This window comes from Papio anubis, chromosome 2 (genome assembly GCF_008728515.1).
Source record: "Papio anubis isolate 15944 chromosome 2, Panubis1.0, whole genome shotgun sequence".
Lineage (NCBI taxonomy): Eukaryota > Metazoa > Chordata > Mammalia > Primates > Cercopithecidae > Papio > Papio anubis.
Window position 1 is genome coordinate 151,490,655 of NC_044977.1, and position 24,522 is coordinate 151,515,176.

A 24,522-nucleotide genomic window follows, 5' to 3' on the forward strand; every position below is an offset into this window, starting at 1 on the left:
GAGACATAGTAACAAGGAGGGAGAAGGGAAAGGATTATGAATCAGTCGGCCCTCAGCAAGGTGAGGCAGGTAGTGTAGTACACACAGTGGGCTTTGGACGAAGTAAAGAAGACTGGGGGTCCCAGAAGTGCTTAGCCCAGCATATGGAAGGGGCAGAATAAAACAAAATAAGGTCATGGGGCCCCAGGGAGGAAGGATCAAAGAAAGGGCATCATTTCCTCTGCCTCATTAAACAGCATCTATTCCTTAATCCTATTTTCTGACTGCTGGCATTCTTTCTCTTGATAATTTAAAACCCTTTTTAAAAATTAGCCCCTGGTCACTTTCAAATTTAAGCAAAGGCCAACTCTAATCTTGCTACATAGATGCTTCCTGATGGCGCAGCCAACCAGAAAAGTGAGTACTACTTCCACCGTTAATGCTTCACAGTCAGTCCTCAGAAACATACTTCAAAGCTTTGGAGTCACACCAGACACTTGCTTTGTCATTGAAAGTATGATGCAGTGGCTCTTGTGATCAAAAGTCATGAGGCCCTGGAGTGAGTCACACATTTTTCCACTTCAGAAAAGAGCAGGCACTGCCCAAGGTGCTCTGTGTCACTGCTTACTTCAAAGTCCTCAAATCGCTGTCCTCAACCTGTGTCACCCAAAGGAGGTAGTACAGCACCAAGGGAAGACATGGAGCATTTGTGATTTAAAGATGTGCTAACAGAGATCATAACTGGGCCTGGGGATCAGGAGAACTGGCTTCCACAAGCTCGATGTGGAGCAAATGGACAAAATGCACGTGACAGGCCCAGTGACCCGCAGCATCCCGGCTGGGAAGCCTGTCCCTCCCTACCTTCATCTGGCTGTAAGGAGGCAGTTTCCTTCCTGACTTTAAGATGCTGTGTGTCTCCCTAAGCTGATTTTTCCAAAATTCAGCAAGTGGTCAGGACCTTGCAGTGCCTCCCCACCGCCATCACCATTGGATTGGACCAGCCACCCCTGCAGAGGCATGAGTAGCAGCAGGTGTGAGATGAGCACCATACCTGATCCAGCTTCCAGTGGAACTCCGCGGGGCGAAAGGTGTCAGCCTGGTCGAAGTCCTTCCGCAAGAGAAAGACGAGGCGGCAGTTGTGCACATACAGGGCATAGTGATGCCGGTTCATTTCTGAAAAGCAGAAAGAAGGTTTGAGGAGTGAGAGAACCCCTGTGTCAGCCTCCACCAGAGGAGTCTTCCTGCTCCCTCACTTAGCACAGCCCAGTGGACAAAGGCATGGGCACTCCAGTCTTCTCATTTACAACTGGCTCTGATGATAGTTCTATAACGCACATGATAGAGCTCTTCCAAAGTGGAAGAGGAAGACTCAGGAAAACCCACAGCCAACCTCTTGCTGAGAAGCCATCTGAACTTTAAATACTCACCTAACTTATACTCAGATACTGCATCAGACCCAGGGTACAAATTACTTAGGTTAACAAACTTCTTGTTTGTTGGTTACAGATGTTTCTGGAGGGTTTAGGGAGCTCTGTGCCAATCACATCAGTCACTCTGTGCTCCTTTAACATACTGGTTTCTTCTAGAGTTCTGGGTTTTTATTTTATTTCATCAGATAGCAGTGACAGCAGTGACCACGGAGTATATCTTCTCTCTCTACCTAATCAATATGAAGTAGAGCTGCCTCACTTTTAGCTGCTGGGAGGAGGGAATAGGTTGATTTTCCAGCATTAGAGATAGTTTTGTGAGTCCAACACCCCCTCCCCATACACAGGCAATTAACGGGAAGTTTTCCTCTCCTAATGTAGAAACTTCCTTTCATGCTTAGAAAATCTCGTGTCATGGATCCTGGCAGAAGAGGGAACGTTCTTTGACCAATTCTTAGCGACCTTAAACCTTACTACATTATCGAACACACCAGAAATCTACCAGGAGGAGCGTGCTCCATAATGTTGGTTGGGTGAGCAGGTGCCCATGTGTAGTGGAAAGAGCATGGGCCCTCGATTTGGTAGACTTTGGGTGGAGTTGTATCTTGGGTGATGTTGAGAGAATCATCTCACCTCTCAGAGCTTCAGTTTCCTTAACTATATCATGACATTGATGCCGGATTATCATAGTGTATCCCAAGAATGGAATATTGCAATCAATTCCTGTACATCTGGTATAAACCTTGCCTATAAAGTTTGGGTGGGAGGAATCAACACCAATTACATTTCTAGGATGGGCCCTGACTGCTCTTGACCAAACAGGTTCATGAGAATCCCCTAGCACATTACTGGTTCAGGATCCATGACCATGTTCCTAGCACAGGCCATTCTCCTGGCTTCAAAGCTTCTGTCAGGAGTTGGCAAGTGGCTCAGTTCAAGCCAGTGATATGAGCACTTTTCTCAGCAGTTCTGGGAGAGAACTGCTCTTTTAGCAGAAAGCAAACAGAAGAGATACTTTCCTTCCCACTGGAAGTTGTATTGTACCACCGGGAGGCTTGGAGCTGTGCAGCCATATTTGCTCATGTAAAATGGATACACTTACAGGCACAGATCTGAGAAATTGCAGAGAAAAGGAGCCCGGCCTTAGATGCACTTTACCTTGATGATGACTTCATGAACCTTCATAGCTCTGGATGTTTTCAGTTACAAGATACCTACATTCTCTGTATTATTTGATTTTTTGGCTATCTGATATCAGTTTGTTCTGGACTTTCCATCCCTTACAGCTGAAAGCCTCTCAATTGACACAAAGAGGAAATGTGTGGAATGCATCTGCCCAGAACAAATACTCCGTAACTGTTACTTATTAGAAGAACTATCATACTGCCTCATGACCAGGGCAACATAACAAAGTAGTGCTCCCAGGGAAGCATCACCATTCTTGAGAACACAACCAGGGGATGACAGGAAGGAGAATGGTCAGGGTCTGACTGTGGCAGGGCTGGCCTCGGCCGTTATCTGGGGGACCATTTTTAGTCTTTGGACGGGCAAAACACCCTGGACTGCTTATGGGGATTTTACTGAAGATTTCTGGTCCCCCTCATCACTGTATAACTGACTTTTCTGTGGTTTCTGTTGATAACTCTTAGGAAACATAGAAAGGAAGAATTTTTGCCTTTAGTTTTATTCGGAGTTAGGAGAAGCTGGGGCTAAGGGGGTGGAACAAGAAGAATGGATGGGCAAACCTCACTGTACTACAGCAGCTTCTAGTCTGGGAGGTTTCTTCCTCCTTCTACTCCCTTTCTCTGAATTCACAGAGTCAACTCATATGCCAGGGTACCTGGCTCATTCACTGTGTTGGTGATGTGATTTGCTCAGGAATCCATTTTATTCCTTTTCCTGTCCTTAGGAATTCTTTGTTGAATCTTTCTTCCCTTCTCTCTGTCCACGTCTCAGGTAGATCCTAAAGCCTTCTGCTCACTTTCATGAATTAGAATAGTCTTGAAGGGTTTAATCCAAATCAAACATTAGTCTCTCATCCAGTTAAAACAGATGTTCCTCTTCTCCACTCAGTCTTTACCCATGGCTTGGTGGCCCACAATAGGGAAAGGATGGGGTAAGATCTTTCATTCTTCTTGTTCCACATCCTCATCCCCCAACCTCCTCCTAGTTCTAACCATGGTCAGACGTAGGGGAATATGGATGAGAGGAAAAGAAGTATAAAGTCTCTTTAAAAAGCCAGTAGAGTTTTTCATTTCCAAAGGCTCTGCAGAGGTCTCCACATTGCCATCTTCACCTCCCCACCCTCTGTAAGGATGGCCCTGCCATAAATCTTTACATAGGAATTGATATGGTAAGTGACACACTCCTTTTCTGGGTTGCTGGGACATGTGTGCTTGCTGCAATTCCACTTTATTAGCCCTCACCTCTCCATTCCTCGTGTGAAAGATTTTCTTTCCAGTTGATCTTCCATAATTCCTCCTCAGCTTCTCCCTTCTCGCAGGAATCCCCTCCAGCACACACATCAGCTCCTGCTGCTGCAACCCCCCTTTCTGGCATGCAGCCCTCTGGTTGCTAGCCTTGCACATTTCTGGATGTCCATTTGGCCCACAAGAACAAAAACACCTGTGTTCTGCCAAACTGTACCAGGGAAACCTCTCTCCCTCCGGACCCTCTCTCCTTACCCTATAACTGTGGCAGCCCCATCATTTGCTTGCCTTCAGACACCCTGGGTAAGAATCAGGGCCAAGCCTTCATGTACCCTAAACTCGACATAAGTCAGGCTTTTCCAGGACTCTCCTGGGCTCTGCTCTGACACCAGCCTGGAGCAGACTTAAGAGTGTTTACAGCTCAGCCAACTGGCAGCAAAAGTAAGGTTCTCACTTCCTTTCTACAGACGACAACCTCAGTCCTTCTGAATGGTTTTCTGGGCACCTCTGTAAGTGTGAAAATACCCCCATCCCTTTCCTAGCAGGCAGGGGGACCATCCTAGCACTCTCTACCAGGCTGACACCTCCGTCTCTCTCACCTGGTGATTACTGAACAAGGTTGGCCCCTCTCTCTTAGAAAACCCTGTAGGGCAGTGGCTAGCACTGTACGTAGCCACTGATCATTCATTGTTCTCAGTTCAAACTCAGAGACAGAAAAGGGCTGCATGCCAGGGGAAGAAGATTCCAGCCAGAGGAGCAGATGTGTGTGTCGGAGAGGATTGATTACTGTGATAAGGCAGGGGCTGAGAAGGAATCATGGAAGGTGACTGGAAAGTGCACAGTTCACGGGAGGAATGGAGAGGTAAACCCCAACAGAGGTGGGCTTAGAGGGGTACAGGGCCCCACACAGTGACCTCAAGGTAGACACACGGCTATGTGTTCACCTAACCTATTTTCTTTGCTCCTAGGTTCACATCTAAACTCATTTCACAGCCTCCCCCATGGGTAGGTGGGGCAATGTGACTAAGTTCTGGCAAATGGAATGTGTATTAGAAGTCAAACATGATACTTTCTGTTCTGGTCAATAAAATCCTTCTGTGTTCAGCTCTAGCCTTACTTTCTGTTCTACGGTTGAAAATGTCAGCAGCAGATGATGCAAGAATCCTTGGCTTCTGAGCGTTCCAGGCAAAGCAGAGCTCCCCTACCCTCCAGACCCACCTGAAGCTACTAGACAATGACAGGAGGTAAAACCGTGGGGAAAGAATGTTAGCTACTGAGGTGTTTTTCTTGGTGGTGGTAGTGTTGTCATTGGTCCTCTCTCTTTTTTGCAGTTAGCCTTTGCTGACTTGTCAATTCTGTTATCCAACTATTTAGAAAATAATGTATAATGGAACAGCATTAGTAAGTTTTACTTAGTACACCAGACAGAACTTAGTGCAATCTTCTTGAAGAGCAATTTGACAATTGACAGCAAAAGCTTCCTTCCCTAACATTTCTATTGTTTGAATCAGTAATTCAACTTCTGGTTGAAATAATAAGAAATGTCCAAAAGGTATACACCAGAATACTCTTTACAACATTGCTGTGTTTGCATTTAAAAGAAGACAATGTAAATATCTAATGAAAGGGGGCCAGTGACATGAAGTATGATAAATCTACATGGCAGAGTTTTAAACTCCCAAATAATCCATATTTTAAAACATATTTTATCACATGGAGAAATGATGTGGAGATAATGTTATATAAAGGTAACTGATGACACAATAATATCAGATATTATAAGAATGTAAGGACATTCTACATATACACAGAAGCAAAAATAACATTGTAATGAAATGTACTAAATGTTATCAGAAAATATCTCCCCAGTGGTTAGAATTTCAGGTAATTTGTGTGTTCTCTTTTACACTTTTCTGTGTTTTTCATGTTTCCACTGTAGACATACATTGCTTTATAACTTGAAAAAAATGTAGATGTAAAAAAGCCATAAACAAGCTTTCATTTATTCCAGATTTTTTTTAAAATTTAGGATGGGGTGTTTAGAGATTTTTTTTCTTGCTGTCAGAAAAGTTAGAGAAAAATCTTCGCACTTTCTCTGTGCCAATCTTGAGTGTTGTTTCACACAAGGGCCCAAGCGGAGCACCAGGTGCTGCTAATTTGGGGGTGCTGAGTGCCTTCTCCGGGGACTGCTGTGATGATGGTTGAGGCAGAGTTCAGCCATGGCTGCCCGTTAGGCTCCTCCAAGATTCTTATTGAGCTGGGTGGGGCTCTAGCATCTACACGTTTTTACAAGTGCACTACTTTATTTGAATGAGGACCACTGGTGCAATAGCATGGGCCTGGGACTCAGGGTCAGAGGATCTAGGTCCAATCCTGTCTTTCTTGGTAATCATCTGTGTTATCCTGGGCCAATCACTCAACCTTCCATATTCCAGTTTCCTCCTTTGTAAACAGGAACATTTATATCTGTCTGACTTGCCTCCCCAGGGACTCGATATAGCTCGGAAAGGACTATATGTGCATGGCCACTGACCCCAGCTCACACTGCTTTGTATTTGTCTGCATATTCTTAAGCTGTTGTCTCATTGGGATGCTGGCTCCTGGATTATGATGGGAGCACCTCACAGGGCACTGCACAGGCTACTGAACTGCGTCCCAAACCTCTACCTTACTGCATGAAGGTCCCAAAGAAAAACCTGTCCTTGGCACTGACTCCTACATAGACTTGCCATATAAATAGGGAAAGCCAGGCACCTCTCGGTTTCTGTATCCAGAAAATACATTAACATTTATTATAAAGATCAATTGAACCAGAGAACATGGTGTTCTTGTAGCAGTGTAATGAGGAATAAAACTGGAAATAATAATGATAATTATAGTAACAACATCAACTAAATTAATGGAACGCTGATTTATGCATGTGATGCTACTAAGTAATTTCATACTTTATTTCAAGTGTATTTCCCCTATTCTACCTATGGGGAAACTGAGGCTCAGAGAGATTAGCAGCTCCTCAAAGGTCACACCTTAAGAAGTGGTCAAGCTGAGATGGAAAATTTAGCTGTCCAACAGCAGAGGGCGAGCTTCAGCTCTTCTTCTATATTGTATTTTTACTGTTACATCCGCTGTGGTTGTTATTTATTTTGGGTGTTTTATCAAAAGTTGTATTTGAAATGGGAAATTGTAGGATTGTAACTAAATGCAGAGTTGGACAATTTGCATAAGATCTCGGGATGTTTGTATATGTGTGTGGGGATGGGGTGGGTGTAGTGATAAGAGCATAGGTTTGGATTTAGTTGGATCTAAGCTGACATTCCAGTTCTGATACTGACTGTATCACTACTTGTGACAAGTTATTTAACCTCTAAGGAATGTTTTATCCTTAAAACTGCAAAAACAATAAGGCTTTTATAAAATAACTAATAGAGACCTGTGTTTAGAATAGTAATAGCTCACACAGATTATCACACTTCCTTTGTGCCAGGCACTGTTCTGAACACTTCATGAAGTCATTTAATCCTCATAAGAACCCTATGAGGTAGATACTACTGAAACACCCCTTTTACTGACAGGTAAAGTGAGACACGGAAAGGCTAAACAACTTGCCAAGGTTATCTAGCTAATAAGTGTTAGGGGACTTTAACTACCAAGCCGTGAACTTCTTGCACAGGCCCAGCATGCTGAAAAGCCTAACGAATGGTAGCTATCATTACTATATATGGCAGAGGTTTTCAAACTGCTATTCTCAATTAGCAGTACTTTATTCAAAAGATAGCTTTTGGAAATCTTACTGTATATAATACAGTCAACGTGGAGCTTCTTTGTTTGAAGTAGGAATAAAGATGCCTCTCTCACCCGCATCTCACTTACAGCAGACCTAAAGCACTTCTGGGAATGCTGGGGTTCTGAGGAATCCAGTTTGAAAACCGCTGATTCCAGCTTTTACATTCTTTGTGTCTGTACCCCTACTTTCCCCACTTTTCTGCTCCTGCTCTACCTCGAGCCAAGCCTGGAAAATCAGCAGCCAGAAAACCAGAGACCAGAGTATATCTTGGCAGGGTTCCTCTCAGGCTCCTGCTTTTCTTCCACATCCTCCTTGGCTGTGTCCATGTCCAACCATCTGGGACAAAATGGGCAGCCGCTGGGGTAGGGGTGGAAGGGCTGGGCTAGAGACTCACCGGTTTTGTCTGAGTTGCAGAGGATGGTTTCCTTCTCGGCTCTCACACCAGGGCTGGGGCCGTGTTTCATCCACATGGTGATGGTGAACTGATCGGTCAGGTTCTTGGGCACAATCCCATCAGGGATTTTGGCGCCCTGCCTGCCATCGAACTTGAAGATCATCTCGCTGCTGTCCACCAGCAGTCCTGCAGTCCAGTTGGTGGCAGCACTAGGGGATGGCAAGAGGTCAATGATGCCAGAGGAGGCTCCTGCAGAGGGTCGGGAAAGAAAGGACAACAGGTCATTCCTAATGGGGCGGTGTCCTCATCTGTTTTCTGCTCCTAGGTCAAGATGAACTACTCAGTGTACTTACTCAGAGATGTCTGTGCCTAACCCTGAGCTATGTGAATTAGGAAAAGAAGTGCCAAATGCTATTCCAGCCCCTGAGTTACTTAATGATTTTCTTGGGGAGGCATCAGTAACTTACAGACAAAATGCTGCACGTGGCAAGATAGGATGCAAGAAAAAAGTGTTGGAGGAATTTAGAAAGTTGGAAAAACCCTGGGGACTCTTACTAGCAGGGAGGGTTCCTGGAGAAAGCCAGGATTTGATTTGGGTGGATGGATTCACTCACACACCTATCCATCTGTTAACCTGCCAGTCATCTACTGAGCACTAACCATGTGCCAAGACCCCTGCTAGGTGCTGGATCTACGAAGGTCAGTCAGACACAGTCCCTGACATAGAGGAGCTCAGAGCCAGCAAGTTGACAAAATGTGATCAGGGCTGTGATTGGGAAAAATTCTATGTCCTGATCCCAAGAGAAGGAGCATGAGCCACTCATTACACTTTTTTACAAATATGTATTGAGGCCAAATGATGCAGTGGTTGAGAACACAAGTTTTGAAGTCAGCAGAACTTGAATTTGACACCTGGCAGCAAAATTTGCTAGCTTCGTGACTATGAGCAAATCAGTTGACCTTTGTGACTCTGTTTCCTCTTCCCAGTGAGTTGTGAGGGTTGAATGAGATAATGCATCAGGCAGTAGCATGCTCACTGCATGGCGAAGGTTCACTCAGTGTTAGCTATCACGTTATCATTGTCATTATTTTTTCTGCTGCTACTACAATAGTACTCAGGTTAAGGTACGAAGACTTCGTCTGAGGCAGCAGGAGTGGGGGCAGGTTTATTTTAGAAGAATCACCAACTTTGTGGAGGGCGGGGCTGAGGTGAGAGGCGACAACTGGCCTGCCAGAGAAGACTGGATTGTCCTGCTGGGTGGGTCTGGGGCTTCTGTTGACTCTCCACAGAGGCTCAAATATAGAATTCTTTCCATCCTTCTGTTCCATACACAAACAGGGCTCAGGCGCTAGGGGAAGGAGGGCCAGGAACTTGCAGTCATTTTCAAATAATAAGAGTCAGGGAGTCTAAAGTGTGACCTGTGTTGGACAGGTAGGAGCATGGGGGCTCTTTCCTGGTATGGCACTGACCAGTCAGTCATAAACTCTGACGGGTTTAATGGACAGTGGTTGTGTGTATTACCTGCCAATTGCCCAGGCTTTGGATTTTTGACTTTTGTATATCAGAGCCTCATCTTACCTAGGGTATGGGTTCCAAAGACAGCCATTACAAAAAAAAAAAAAAAATCTCCTACCATTAAAATGACCCTTTGAAGATTCCTCAAGGAAGGTGCCATGTTGGAAATCAGTCTACTTGTTTGAAAATGTTCAACTCAGCCAGTTTTCCCTCAGTCTGTGGAGGAGATCATCAGGTCTATATCCATTGGCTAGCAACAGAAGGTTATGCTATGTGAAGAGCATGTATCCTTAGAGTCCAGATGCTCTGCTTATCACCATGACAGGTTCACTCTGGGAGAGGCTTCTGGAACTGTGGTGTCTGTGAAGGTGGAGATTAAAATCTCCCAATTCATGCTCATGCTGTAGCTTGTATTTATCAAAGGGAAGTGTGGGCAGAGTTGACAGTATTATTTACATGAGTATTTCCTAGATATTTTGCCTGTTACTGCACCTGACATATAGTAGGCCCTCAGTTAATATTTATAATTGCCTTTTCTCCCACTCAGGGCTCTCTCACAAGATGCTCCTGGAAATTCACCCAATGCTGAGGTGGGCCCATCCAGCCCCTTGTCCACGCCCCACGCCTCTCATCACACTTACCTGTTCTCATCCCCTGTTGCTAACTCCTTAATTGATATCCATGTTACTTATGTGATAAACTAATTTATACAAATGTTTTAATGGCCAATAAAATTTTGCTGTCCTTTAATACCACCCTCCACAGATATTTCTAAGAAAGATATCTATCAAGGTGGTAGCAGAGAGAGATTTGTGAGTGGTTTGGAAGTAGGAGATACATGGTTTTTTTGGGGAAAGTGCATTTTCCTAGTGCTCCTGTAATAACACAACATGGCAATAGCTTCTTTGACCTATTAAGTTGAGTCTGATACCAAAACTTGTCCAGTGTGAAGACAGCTGGTGACAGGGGTACACACAGAGTGTGTTGGTTCCTGAAACCTGGGGTGGCCAGAGAGATGCAGGCTGAGCACTCAGGGCTTCTGACTTCTAGCTCAAGCCAATGGGACTAACATGATCTAGCAGGGCCCGGTGCAGAGATGTGTGTGTGGTGGCTGCAGAGGCCAGCTTTGCCACCATGTGGAGCAGCTGGGCCTCCACATAGGGGAAGCAGGGTGGGGTCTAGCAGGGCTTGAAACTCCACCACCAGAGGGTCCTTTTTTTGGCTAAGGACATTGCTGTTCCTATAGTATTCACACTTCAGTTAATACCTTAGACCAGTGAAGAAATTGATGGTGAATTTCCTTCCAAACAGGTTTGGATATATAGAGAGATGTACACAGCAGAGAGGACCATGCCTGGGGTCATGGGGGATGACATCAAGGGAAGGTTGGGAGACAAAATTGGTTATAAAATAACCCAGTGCTGGTCAGGGTTATTCTATAGATATATCCAATATTTACGTAACTATTTTATTTTATTTCATTTATTTTATTTTTGAGACAGAGTCTCACTCTCTCACCCAGGCTGGAGTGCAGTGGCGCGATCTCGGCTCACTGCAACCTCTGTCTCTCGGGTTCAAATGATTCTCCTGCCTCAGCCTCCTGAATAGCTGGGATTACAGGCATGCACCACTATGCCTAATTTTTGTATTTTAAGAAGAGATGGGGTTTCACCATGTTGGCCAGGTTGGTCTCGAACTCCTGACCTCAGGTGATCTGCCCACCTCGGCCTTTCAAAATGCTGGGATTACAGGCGTGAGCCACTGCACCCGGCCTACATAACCTTATTTTTTATAGTTACAGAACGTTATTGTTTTCCTATGAAGTCTTACTAGGCACAAAATGAGTAGCAGGCTTGAATTAAGAGCCTTACATGTGTTTTTTTAGTTACTCTTCTGTGCGGTGAATATTGTTAAGATTTCAGGTTACAGATAAAGAGCCCTAGGCAGACCGAGTCCAGGATGGCAACCAGCTAGCAAGTGAACCCATCACCAGGACCTCCCAGCTCCAAAGCCCATGCTCCCCATTGCACCTCCTCAGTGGACCTGGAGGGAGATCTTGTAACCTTCTACTCATTTTGCAACCATAGAAACTGAGGCCCAGAGAGGGGAAACGACTGGACCAAAATCAAAGTCACAGCTAGCTAGAAGCAGGCCCAGCTCTCAGACACCCAGTTAGTGTTCTTTCTACCACACAGTAGTGTTTAGGGGGCCAATCATATGACCTGCCAAGCACAGCCTAGTCACACGGAACTCCACCTCCCTACACAGGCCACTGCTCTGACAGAGGGGCACATTGAGGACATATGCCCTGGCAAAGCCATAATGTGGGGCTTTTTGTCTTCCCCGCTGAGTGGGAGCGGCAGGCCACTTTCCTTAACCCGCAGATGTTGCCTGCCAGAAACCATCAAGCTGCGTTTAACCAGATGGTGCAGACTTCCACAAACTTAACAGATTATATTTCATTTTTTGGTACACTTAAACAAACAGAGAAGATTTATTTTCTCCACGGTTTTTCTGTCTCTCTTCTACCCAGGGATCCCATGGGAAGGCAGTGGGTAAACAGAATGCATCACTTGCAGTGATGATGCAGCACTGTCTACACATCAGGGTGTATTTAAGATGCTCCTTTGGAATCCTCCGCGAAGGTCCCTGGTGACCCCAGGCTGCTGAGGATTCACACTGGTCTTGTATACAGCAGCTGCAGCTTGAGTACTGGGGATTGAAACCAGGGATGAGGTCCAATTTGACGTCCCTGGGCCCTAGCAGGATGGGGAAGCCACTCAGAGCCAGAAAATAGAAAATACACACAACGAATGAGGCAGATTTCAGGGCATACTGTGGTACAAAAGCCCAAATGGGGCCTAGGGATGGCAGTCACTGTCTGACCTTCTTAACTGATGAATTTGCATTCTTCTCTGGATGGCCTTGGTGAGGCCAGAGGGTCCTTAGCACTTCAAGGAGCCTGTGGCAAGAGTGACTGACATGGGGCCACCAGTTGTGCCTCCTCAGGATCCACCCCTAGGCATGAGAAAGGGCAGGGATAAGTGGGGAATCTCAGGGAGAGGATCCAGTATAATCAAGGACACAGACCTCACTCTGTAAGATATTCTCACAATTGGCAATATCAACTCCATATTATGCCAATAGATGTTTATGTAATGTCTAAGTTATGCCAGGCACTGCCATGAGAATGCAGCCATGAACCCAGCAGAAGTAGTTGAGGGATGCAATGAAAGTCTTTTATTTTCTGAAGGACGAAGCTCAGTGGGTGGAGGAGTTCAGTGATGCAGAATCTCAGGGGAAGAGCGAGGGAGGCCCTCTTGACAAGTGCTGTATCGACTGCCGGGACTTTGTGGTGGTAGAATGTATTCTATTCACAACACAAATCTCTGACCCACTGATATCAGCTTGGCCATGAGACTTGCTCCGATGGATGAAATACGTGTGCATGTGACATGTGTCATATCAGAGCAGAAGCCTTAAGAGCCCGTCTGTGGTTCACCATGCATCTTTTCCATCTACCAGGAAATCAACAATGTTTTAGATCAAAGCTGTTCCATTTTCCTGGATCCTGGTAGGGAGCTAACATGGTGCAGAGCCACAGCCAATCCAAGAACACGTGGTAAAAATGTTAAATAAACCTTTGTTATTGTAAGACAGTGAAACTTGGCAGTCAGTTGTTAACCTGTCTTACCCTGACTGATAATCCACATCAGTGATTGTCATCGGCAGTTAAAATTCCCATTTCTCTATCCGTATACCTTAAGCATAGGCACGCAGGACTTTCTGATGTCCTTTCAGGAGTTCACATGCTGTTGATCCCACAATGAAACTATCATTTCGCTTCTAGAATCCTAGAAAACAGGAGTTCCTCCAAGGCCCTGGAATCAGAAACTTGGATTGCTAGGTGAAGCATACTAGGTTTTGCTTCATCTGGGTGGTTGGCCAGGATCCTGAGTGAAAGCCATGGATACCTGGTTGCTTTCCAGCTTGGTATGTATTTGCCACTGCAGGCAAAATCCTCCCCCTAACATAGTGGGCCATGTTGAATTGTAGTTGCTTAAATGCCCTGCAAGAAATAAGCATAAGAAAGAAGCCCACTGCTCACTGTCAGCATCCACGAGTCAGTGTGTGCAGCCCTTTGCTGTTGTATGAGTGGGGATCTAATCAGACTTCCAACAGGTGTTCACCTATTTTGCTTAAAGCAAAAGGCCCACTTCACCTCTCTGAGAATGGAGGCACTGGCTATGACTAGGAGACTGACATTGTCATGCTGAGAAGCTCCAGCTCTTTAGCAATGTCTTAGAGAAATCCATCATGGCTTCCTGTAGTTGGGCTATTATGAGGGTATGAAAACCTCTGATGGTGGTTATTAGTGAGAACAAGTTCTGCTGAGCTGCAAGGTGCACTAGAAAACCATGGACTTTTATAGCTACTAAAAAATTGCATTGTAATTTTCTTAACATGTCTGTCTTCTCCAGAAGGCTGAATTGTTTTTATATGTTAAAAACATTTAAAAAGACACATAACAATTATACATATTTATGGGGTACAATGCAATATTTAGATGCATGTATACCTTGGGTAATAATCAATTCAAGATAATTAGCAAATCTACCACTCAAATATTTATCACTTCTTTGGGGGTGAGAATATTCAAACTTCTTTCTTCTAGCTATTTTGAAATATACAATACAGTATTATTAACAATAGTTGCCCTACTGTGAAATACAACATTAGAACTACATGGTCTTTTAATCTCTACATTATTTTAAGAGTTGGCACAGCATCTGAATACTCAACAGATATTTGTTGAATTAATAAATTTGTGCAGGAATGAATGAATGAGCGAGCCCTCTACAAAAGTCTCCTGGGCTCACAAGTACATAAATCCTGAGAACAACTTAGGGTCTGGTCATGTGCACTGCTCTGACACATGAACCATGTGATTTTTGCAGCACACTCTCACTCTATGGTCTTTTGTTCAACAGGACCTGCCCTCAGCGTTCTTCACTCCACACAACACAGCTGACCCACACATCATGTACAGGAGGTACTGGCCAGCAGCCAGGAGTGCTGTGGTCCCTATGAGGAACCACCAAGGTTCCTGGCCTCGGTGCCACCAAGGGCATATGCACCACTGACTACTTTTCTAGTTTCTGTAATATGTAGTGATGTAGGGCCATCAAAGTGGACCTTTTCTCGGGCTGTTGTTAATGTCAAATTTAATTTGGCCAAGAGGTCCCACTGAGGGCTTCTCTGTCATCTCATACTCAAGATAGTTCCGTGACACGCATCTCTGGAAAGTCTGGTGCCTAGATGGCAGGGTCCTTCATGGGGATCTATGAATTCAGAGGAAGTGATAAGCAGTTGGCCCCGCTTCTCTAAGAAGCCTGGCTTCAGGTAGAGCAAAGGAAGGTGGGGGCCACTTGAGTTACATCTGACCCCACAAGCTAAAGGGGACACAGAGGTTCAGGGGACCTCCATTTTTTTTGTCCAAAGCAGAATGGCAGTGTCTCCATGCATAAATCCATGAAGCAATATGCCTGACATCCAATGCTTCCCTAGGCCCAAAGAGGCATTTCAAGTGCTTCTGCATCTACTCAAGTACCTCCTGACAGCAGGCTTCACACCAGCTGTTGTCCAACTCCCACTTAAACCAGATTCCCTCGCTGCTCCTGATGGGGCCTACATTGCAGGAGGAGGAAGCAGGTGGGCAACGTCCAGATTTCCATGATGACCCTCTGAGGAGATATCCATGGCTAGGTTACTGCATGACTACAGCTTCACAGAGGAGACTCCAGAACTCAAACTGCCAAGGTAGCTCCATAGACTGACTCCTGGTGTGCATAGAGGGCAGGCAAATGCTGACTGGAGGGAAGGGTTTGGAGAGGTGAAGGGGAGAGAGAACATCCTAGTGAGAGGAGAATGTGAGTGAAGGCTTATGGATGAGAAGGAACCAGGCAGAGGGACCAAAACGGGTGCCCTGACCAAGCAGAGGCAGAACATCAGGGCAAAATGTGCTGCAGTAATGGATCAGCAGGTGGAGGCTGATCTTTGGGAGGGTCGAGAATCAGGCTAGAATGTGGTGCCCACACCTGGGTGTACCACAGGCAACTGCCGCCGTTGTCCCTTAGATCTGCCCTTGATCCTGGATACCTAGCTCTGGTTGGCAGCGCCCTCATTCAGTTAGACACTCACACAAGAACCTTTTTAGACTCCTCTCTTACTCCTGACAACTAATCAATCATTGAATCTTGCTGATTTTGTCTCCAAAGTCTGTCTTAAATTCCTCCTTCCTGCCATTCCCCTGGTTCAGAACTCATTATCTCTTGCTTAGACCATGGCTCCAATACCCTAATTGGTCTCCCTGTTTCCATCCAAAGTCAATAAAGATTTGTAGGATGAAAAATGCATGAATACTGAGGCTTAAATGGTCATGGCAGCTCCCCAGTTGGGAAGCCCAGCAAGAAGCTTGTCTACCATCCACTGAAGACACACAGAAACTTGTCTCTGGAACCGAAAGTACCCTACAGGAGTCAAGTATTACAACCCAGCTTCCATTGTAGAAGTGATCCAGCCTACATTTCCCTTACGGGTGGGGAGAACATGAGTCCCTACATGGAAGCTGACCCCAGGATAGGATTTGCATCTGGGCCTCACTTATTTGCTTTTACCCTTTTTATCTGAGCTCTCCTCCAGTGCAGTTCAAAAGCCAGGCTTCTAATGTAGAGGCAGGACTGAGCCTGCTCAGCAGGGTTATTGGGACAGGATTCTCATAGGTGTGGGGGGCAGTGCTATGGAGAGAAGCACAGACTTCTGTCCTTCAAAGGGCAGCTCCCAGCACCAAATAAGGCCGCATCTTGGGGGAAACTGCCTTGCTGGATGAATTCACCTGTCCTGCCAGGCGATGTTGGCAGCACAGACAGAATGAACTGTGTTAACATATGAGATGCAATTTTGTTCGAAAATTTGTTCCTTCAGGAAATCCTTATCACACTCCCTATCTCCCCATCTCTCCCCAGCAACATTCAAAATCAAATCACAAGCGCATGCCCTTGGGCTCATCTGATCTTTAACAAGCTGATCCCATCATCTCTTCTAACCTGGAGGAGTTTAGGAAATGATGCTAACCCACAGTGGCCTGGGGTTGAGTTGACTTATAATTCAGGTGCATGGGGAGGAAAATGGGGTATTCCTTCAAACTCAGATGTCATCTTAGGTGGCTTCTCTGCCACAGAATGGAGGAGAGGACTGGAGGCAGTTTTCTGCCTTACAACCATTTTTGAAAGAGCTGTATGGAATATTGAAGTTGTGGTGATTTTTCCGATCTACTGCATCATTCTGGAGAGGTGTGCAGTCCCATAGGCCTTCCCTGCCAGCCAGGTGACATGAAAAATGGAACATGACAATATCAACCTGGGTTTATTTCACATTCAGTTCTAAATATTTTTACTTGGTTCCTTGGGTTAGAACAGTGTGGGTGAAGGGGTGTGTGTGCTTGTGTGTGTGTATGTGTGTATATGTGCATGTGTGTGTGTGTGAAAGTTGAGGGAGAAAAACTGCCCCAAAGATAGTAGTGAAGAGGACCACCTTGGGGCAGGCTAGACTGTGCATTCGCAGCCTCCCTTTCTTTTGGAGGAGATGCAGTTACCTCCAAATACAAGCCCAGTGTAAGAGTAAGCCCTTTCCTAAGCTCCCAAACATGGCTGGAGAGTCCAGTGTGAGTTCCTGAGTATTTTGGAAGAGAATAAGGAAGAAATGAACTATGTGCAAGAGTAGGAGCGAAGGAGGCCCATCAACATGTCAACAGTCTGAGTTACAAAGCACATGAGGTGCTTCTCGCCTTATGAGATGCTCATTTTCTCATTCCACAGACTCACTTGAGAGATTTACATTCTAGCTCCAGAGGCCTGGATGGATAGCCTTAGTGAATACTGAACTAAAACACCCATCATTCAGACAGACTTACTTTCAATTCCTGGCTCTGTTGCTTTCTATCGTGTGACCTTAGACAGGTCATTTTCACTCTCTGGGCCTCAAATTTTTCATCTCTAAAATGGGATGGGTGACCTCCTCATGGTGAAGACAGGAGAACTAAATAAAGTAATGCATGTGAAGAGGCTGGCAGGGCATGCACAGCAGGTGCCCAGTGAAGCTGGCTTTCCTCCATATCCACCTTTCAGAGCACCCCTCCATCAGTTTTGCTTCCTAACTCCTGGCCTGCCTCCTTTCTTGGGGTGCCATCTCACAGCCAAATGACAACAAGCCCTCTCTGTCACAAGTGAGTATCTTCCTTTGTCCACCTTCACCCTCATCCCAAGCTCTTCTCTGCAGTGGGCAGCCAGACTCAGCTTCATGGGCATGTGATCTTGTTACCCAGGGCAATGACTACATGACAGAGCTGAATTTCTACCCTGTCCTAACTTTGCTTATCTTTAACACACAGAATGCCTGTGATAAAAAGTTCCCTTTGCAACCAGACCAGCTGAGACTGGTACATAGAACCAAGATAGTTGACCAAAGGACTTCAAAAAGACCTCAGGCTTCATGATAATCTTATTTCCATGCTAAATGATATTCCCTCCAGCACCATGACAAATGACAATTGCCACGACAATGACTGGAAGAAGCCTTAAAAGGACTAAAAGGGAGGCAGTACTACTGGTTCCAGGAGGTTCACCACCCATTTCTGGAAAAGACATGAATATTCTTTCCTTTGCTTTTCATGTCAAGTCCTTCATTAGAGAAATCCTGTCTCTTAAGCCCCTCACCCTCACTTGTTGAGAAGTTGATGGTGAGCCATGCTCCTGCTTCTCAATTCCACGGCCACTGAATAAAGCCTGCACTGCTTGACACTCACTTTTGGTTTTGTGTATTGGCTTTGTGATACTGAGTACGGAAAGACCCCATCCTTGGCAAGACCAGCTTTGTCAATAACAACCTGAGTAGTCACATAGGGTCCAATGCTTAGTTGTGTATCCTTGGTTTAATGCTTTGCTGTCTCTGTTTTAAAGCTCTTGTTAATTTTTGAAAAAGAGCCCCAAATTTTCATTTGCATTGGGCCCCACAAATTATAGAGCTGGCGCTTTGGGGAGGAGACCAATCTCTTTCCAGGTGACTGACACTACTAACTCTTCATACTGGGTCTGGTCTGGTAGCTTCTTCTAAACCAGTGGGGCAGAAAGGAACTCGTGTTTCTTTGGGCCCTGCCCTAGGTACTCTTGAAAGTATTGTGCCATTTAATCCCTGTTTTACCAAAGAAGAGCAAAGGCTTTGCCTTTCCATGTCACTTGCCCAAAGTCACATAACTAATAAACGGAATCTGAGTCAGGAGTCTAGTGCCAAAAGCTGGGCCTTCCAACCCGTCTGCCACAAGTAAACTTAAAATCCATCCAGGAGTTACACATATTGGTGCAGGAAGGGAGGGCTGATTCTTCCCTAAGATAATAAGATATGCTTTTTTTGGTATACATCATTTAAAAGCAATTAATTTAAAAAATCCCAAAAGGCAAAAACCTACCACATAACTTCTGAAGGGATTTCTCAGAGTAGGTCTCCCGGTCACAACCCTTCCCAATGTAATTAGTCTGCAGCTCTGCGACGATCTGGAGGGAAGACACGGCTCCATCGCACATCTCCAGGTGAATGCTGGGGAACAGGGCCATGCTCCCGGAGCCAGGCTGGTACTCAATCCTTTTGGTCCAGTCTAAACAAACAAGGAAAGGATGAAAAGTGAATCAGGTGCAGTCAGTTCTGCTGGAACATTTCTTTTAGAAGTGTGAATTTGTTCCAGTGAATTATTTGCCCCAACACATATATTAGATATTAGGGAACAGTCTGAGAATAATGGCAGTTTTACATTTGCTTATGCAAGGTTTCCTCCCTGAGAAATACTAGGCAAATGCAGAAAACTGCACCCAGCTGCACTGAGCCACGTAGGAACACACAAAACATGCGCAGGCACACGCATACTCACATGAGCACACGCACACACAGTCACACCTTCAAACATATACCAGCTACTCAGTTCACCAGTGTTGTGAGCCACACCTGTCCATGGCTGCAGTCACAACTTTTCATTCATTTCCCAGATACTCCTTCAAGGACTTCACAACAACACACCAGAGGCAACCCCCACCATCCCTAACCTTTGCTTTAGTATCTCAAAGTGTATTTTTTAACTTTTATTTTAGGTTTAAGTGTACAAGTGCAGGTTTGTTATATAGGTAAATTTGTGTCACGGGGGCTTGTGGTACAGATTATTTCAGTACCTGGGGGAGGCAACCCTTCTTACATTCATTTCACAGGCAAACGTCAGATCTCCTCGAGGTAAGGTGCCATAATTATTGTAGTATTTGTGTAATATTGTGCTAATGTTTTCTCTTTCTCCTTTTTTTTAATGTGCCACTGATGATATTTTTGAGTGTTGTGCCTCTTGCCCCATTTTTCAACTTTGCCTCACGTGCCTTGTTATAAAACAAAAGAAAGCATGGTTGTTGAGGCATCTCATGAGGTCACAAGGTACGGTGAAAGGATTCTCAGACACTCAGAACTGTGAGTCATTGAAGTAGGTCTCATGGTCTTGTCACTGCTTTTTAGTGAAACAATAATGTGGAGATGATAAAGCATTAGAGAGGAACAAAATCACAATTAAAATGACACCATGCAAGAACAGAGCAATCAACACATACAAACTCTACAAGTGAGTGTACACAGGAATTGACTGATATAATAACAGCAGCACCTGAAAGTCAGAGTGGACTCAAGGCAGGCTCCCAGTGACTGATGATGACGTGTGTTTGCCTGCCACAGCGGGCATCCCATGCTCTGCGAGGACACATGTCTGAGATGGCTGTGCAGCCATCCTCAGCCAGATTTATGTGCAGAAGAGTGATTCTGAGTCATCAAGCAATGTGAGTTATGGGTGCTATTACTTTACTAATCCCAAATGTTTGTCACATACAACATTGCTAGATGATATCCCTTTGCTGAAGTAGAAGTAAAAATCTATAAAGTTGCCTGACCTCACCCATGAGAAACTCAGAAAGTCCTTCACTGTGGGACTCGGTATCAGGCTGCGGTTACCAGAAGACTCCTCAGTTCCCAGTGGGCCACTGGCACCACCATGTGATACCAGTATCTTGGAAGAGGCTGGGCTTTGGGGCTAGCCAGATGGCTTTGTTCACTGAGCAACCATTTGTTCAGGGTTTGTTTCTAGGTGCCAGGCTCTGCTTGGAGTACAAAGGGTATAGCAGTGAACAAGTCAGGAGCCTAGGGAGAGAGGCAGGTGATGAATAAGCCTGTGCTGCTCTAACAGAGAGGAGTAAGTGCTATGAAAGGAAAAGCCAGTGATAGTGAGGGGCTCCTTTAGCTTGAGAGTTAACCTCTGAGCTGAGGCCTGAATATCAAGGACAAATGCATTGGGGGAAGCCTCAGGGAAGCATGTGTGAAGCAGATGCAGCAACAATCTTGGCTTGTCTTTGTAAGGTCAGGAAGTTCTCCCGCAGGTTACTGAAGGTCTCCAAGCCTCAGGCATCTCATCAAGAAAATGGGAACCATAGCACTGAGCTTACAGTATTGAGGTAGGGACTGAGTGTGAAAATGTGTGCATTGCAGGCAGTAGAGACTGATCAATGTTGTTCCCTGGCAAGGAAGAAGACAATCTGCCCCCATGCATCACAACTTTGACACATTTCAGGTACCTTTGCAATCTGACTTTAGCTCTGAGCCCCCACGGTCACCAGCTGCCCTTTACGGGGTTTTCTCAGAGTGTCTCACAAGAAGAGAGTGCACATTATGGTTGTGAGATTCATCCCTAGGGTGCTTACAATAAGAGGATGTTTGGATGAGAGTAACTAATTGTAAAGGAGAATATCCCCAATTCTATGTTATTTTCCTCCTAGTCTTTAGGAGCTATATCTGGATTAGCCCATCCCCTCCCAGAGGATGAGATCATGAAGTTGCTGCAGCCCATGCTCCAAAAGCCTCAAGTGCAATCTTAAGGACAAACCACTGGAGCAAAAGGTGGCTTTTTGTCTGGTGGATCTAAAGTCATAGTGCTATAGGAAGCCCTCCACACACACGGCCAACCGTGTAGTGTCCTAGGTACAAAATGTTTCTTGCCACTGTGTATTTGATTGTGCTATTTCTTCTACTTGAGTCTCCCTTTCTATCACCATCCCTCTCGCTACCTCCTCCATGTGGCCTTCTGGGATGTCTCCAGTCTAGGTGGATGCCCTCTTTCCTCCATGCTTCTGCAGTATTTTCAACATTAGACGGTAGAATTAGACTCCAAGCTTCACGGTGCCTCTGAGGCCCCATCATTGCCAGTCAGTGCCTGGCACAGAGTAGATGCTCACTAGTGGTAGAAACTGTGATAGAATCCTACAGGCTATCTTTTGATAGGAAACATTTGCTGGGTGGATCTGGGCAGCCCCAGACATCTAACTTTGATTGCTGCCTTGGTAGCACTTCTTGAGCTGCAGACAGAATCCATGGCTTGTCTGCAGCTTCTCTGGTACTGACCCCACCTGCCTGTATCTTCACTCCTGCTGAACCATCTATCCCTTCTCTATATAGAACCATCTCTCTCTCCTCTCTCCCCAAACCCTCCATAAACTCCCTTTCTGTACATTGAAAATGGAGAAAGCAGTTTTGTGCTGGAAGCAGGAGCTTGGTGTGCACCCTGCAGCACCAGTCTTGAGGTTCTCCTGTTTCTGCTAGTTCAGGAGAGCCCTCTCACAATACCTCCCCTCTGGTCATGGTCTCTGGAAGCCTCTTCTCTGGAGAAACCCAAGACACCCAACTCATTGATTTCCATTATTTGGCAGAGGCTGCAGGCATCTCTTTCTCATCTAGATATTTTGGTGGTTATCCATGATGAGAAATTCCACCTCAAATCTTTTGAAAAGGAGTTCAAATAAACAAGCAAGTAAATCGTGAAGGGAAAAGCCAGGAAGCACAATCCTGTAGGGTCCTCATCCTCTCGCTCACCCCCTAGCTGGGAGGGCAGGGCCCTCTCTGACCACCAGGGAGAAATCAGGTATAAAAGAGTTTTAGGAACATCACAATTGCCAGTTGCTTTGGTGGCCTCAAGAGGCTTGTTTTTGAGGGTTTATGAGGAGCAGGCAAAATTGCAACCATATAGTAAAAGAAATCAGTGGAGCTTTCTGAGTACACTGTCCTTGAGAGAGTGAGACGCTCATAGAAACATCTTCCATTTTCCAAGAAGGAGTTAGGGTGGGGTTAAGAGAGCAAAAGGCAAGTCATCAAGTTCAGCCTTTACCACTTGATGTGTCTGTCCCTCCTCATCTCCTGGAGGGTAGGATAGCATGGTTCTTAAAAGTGTGAATGTTTAATTCTGCATACCTGAGTTTAAATCCCACGCTTACCACTTACTGTGTAACTTTGGGCAAATCACTTATGCTCTGTGAGCCTCAGTTTCATCTTCTATAAAGTTTGTATCTACCACCTCGGATTTTGGGGGGATTACATGCAGAGTCATTTCAGCACCAAACATAAGGACTACGTCCAATAGATATATTATTGGTAAATTATCGTTTATTCAATAACACTTATTGCAAGAAATAAGAGGAAATCAAGGACTAAGCATCGACAAGGTGCCAAGCACTTTTACATCTATCCTTTCACTTAATCCTTTCAGGGACCCAGTGGGGGAGTGTTACCTTAATTGCACAAACGATAAAACCATGGCTAAGAATTGGTGTGACTTGCCCAAGGCCACATAGCTTTCTTTTTTTCTTTTTTTTCTTTTTTTGAAACGGAATTTTGCTCATCACCCAGGCTGGAGTGGAATGGTGCTATCTCAGCCCACTGCAACCTCCGCCTCCTGGGTTCAAGCAATTCTCCTGCCTCAGCCTCCCTAGTACCTGGGATTACAGGCACCCGCCACCGCACCCGGCCAATTTTTGTATTTTTAGGAAAGATGGGATTTCACCATGTTGGCTAGGCTGGTCTTGAACTTCTGACCTTAGGTGATCCACCCACATCGGCCTTCCAAAGTGCTGGGATTACAGGCCACATGGCTGTTTTTACAAAAGCTCCTCCATTATTCTGAGGATTTGCCAGAACTGAGACAACTATAATTTTTACAGATTCATGTTTGACATTCAATTTATGCTAATATTTAAAAACAAAGCAGTGATAATCCCAATGTTGGCAAAAGATCAAGAAGTATTGTCAGTTTTATCAGTGTCTGACCTTGACGGTAGCTTATGGGGCTGGAGGTTTGCTTTGACACTGAAGACTGCAGAAATCCAGGCTTGAATCTCAGCTCTGCCAAATGCGAGTCATGTGAATCTAACAAAGCTGCCGTCATCTTATAGCCTCCGTTGATTCATCTGCAGATTGGGGAAAATTATATCCCCTCCTGGGTTTATGGTAGCACGAGATATGCCAGGCTAAGGGCCTAACACAGAGACCTTCCCACGAAGGTTCGGTATGGAAATATCCCACCCATTGGTTCATGAGTGTCTCAAACTTCTCTGAACTGTCCTGCTTGGACACAAAATCTTTTTAGTTTATAAAGGGCCTAGAGACTACTTTATGAATTGTGGTTCAATTTTTTTCTTAAGTGAAGAGAAAGGGAGCAGCCTGCCCACTGTTTTAATAATTGGGCCTAAATTACCCTGTAAGTATTCCTGAAAAAGCTATTGGGATTTAAACTCCTTCTTTGTGGATTAAGAATTTAGAAAGATGATGATTTTATTATAACTACCTCTACATTTGGGTATCTTATGTTTTCTTATCAGGAGAACATTAACCACTTGGAAGTTTTATATTAGATGCCTAGAGAGGGAATAAAGCTAATCTAAGAGATTTCTGGAAAGCATAGGCTTTGCGGCTCTTGTAATCTAAGACGTTCAGTCCATTGTCCCAATTCTGTGGTCAAAAACGATGCAGAAGAATAAAAGGGAAAGAGGCAGGTGTGGCAAAGACATGCTTCCTTCCTTAAATGTGCACACACAGGA

At 45.1% G+C, this 24,522-nt stretch overlaps 1 protein-coding gene across 1 annotated transcript in view; it reads right to left on the minus strand.

Annotated features, from left to right (window-relative positions):
• Positions 1-24,522, minus strand: part of CLSTN2 (calsyntenin 2) — a 172,157-nt gene that overhangs the window by 91,757 nt on the left and 55,878 nt on the right. The window contains exons 5-7 of the mRNA XM_031663722.1: positions 19,053-19,238; positions 8,014-8,262; positions 1,031-1,152 (exon numbers count right to left, since the gene is read on the minus strand). Coding sequence (XP_031519582.1) covers positions 1,031-1,152; positions 8,014-8,262; positions 19,053-19,238 — 557 coding nt within the window. The remainder of the gene's footprint in view (positions 1-1,030; positions 1,153-8,013; positions 8,263-19,052; positions 19,239-24,522) is intronic.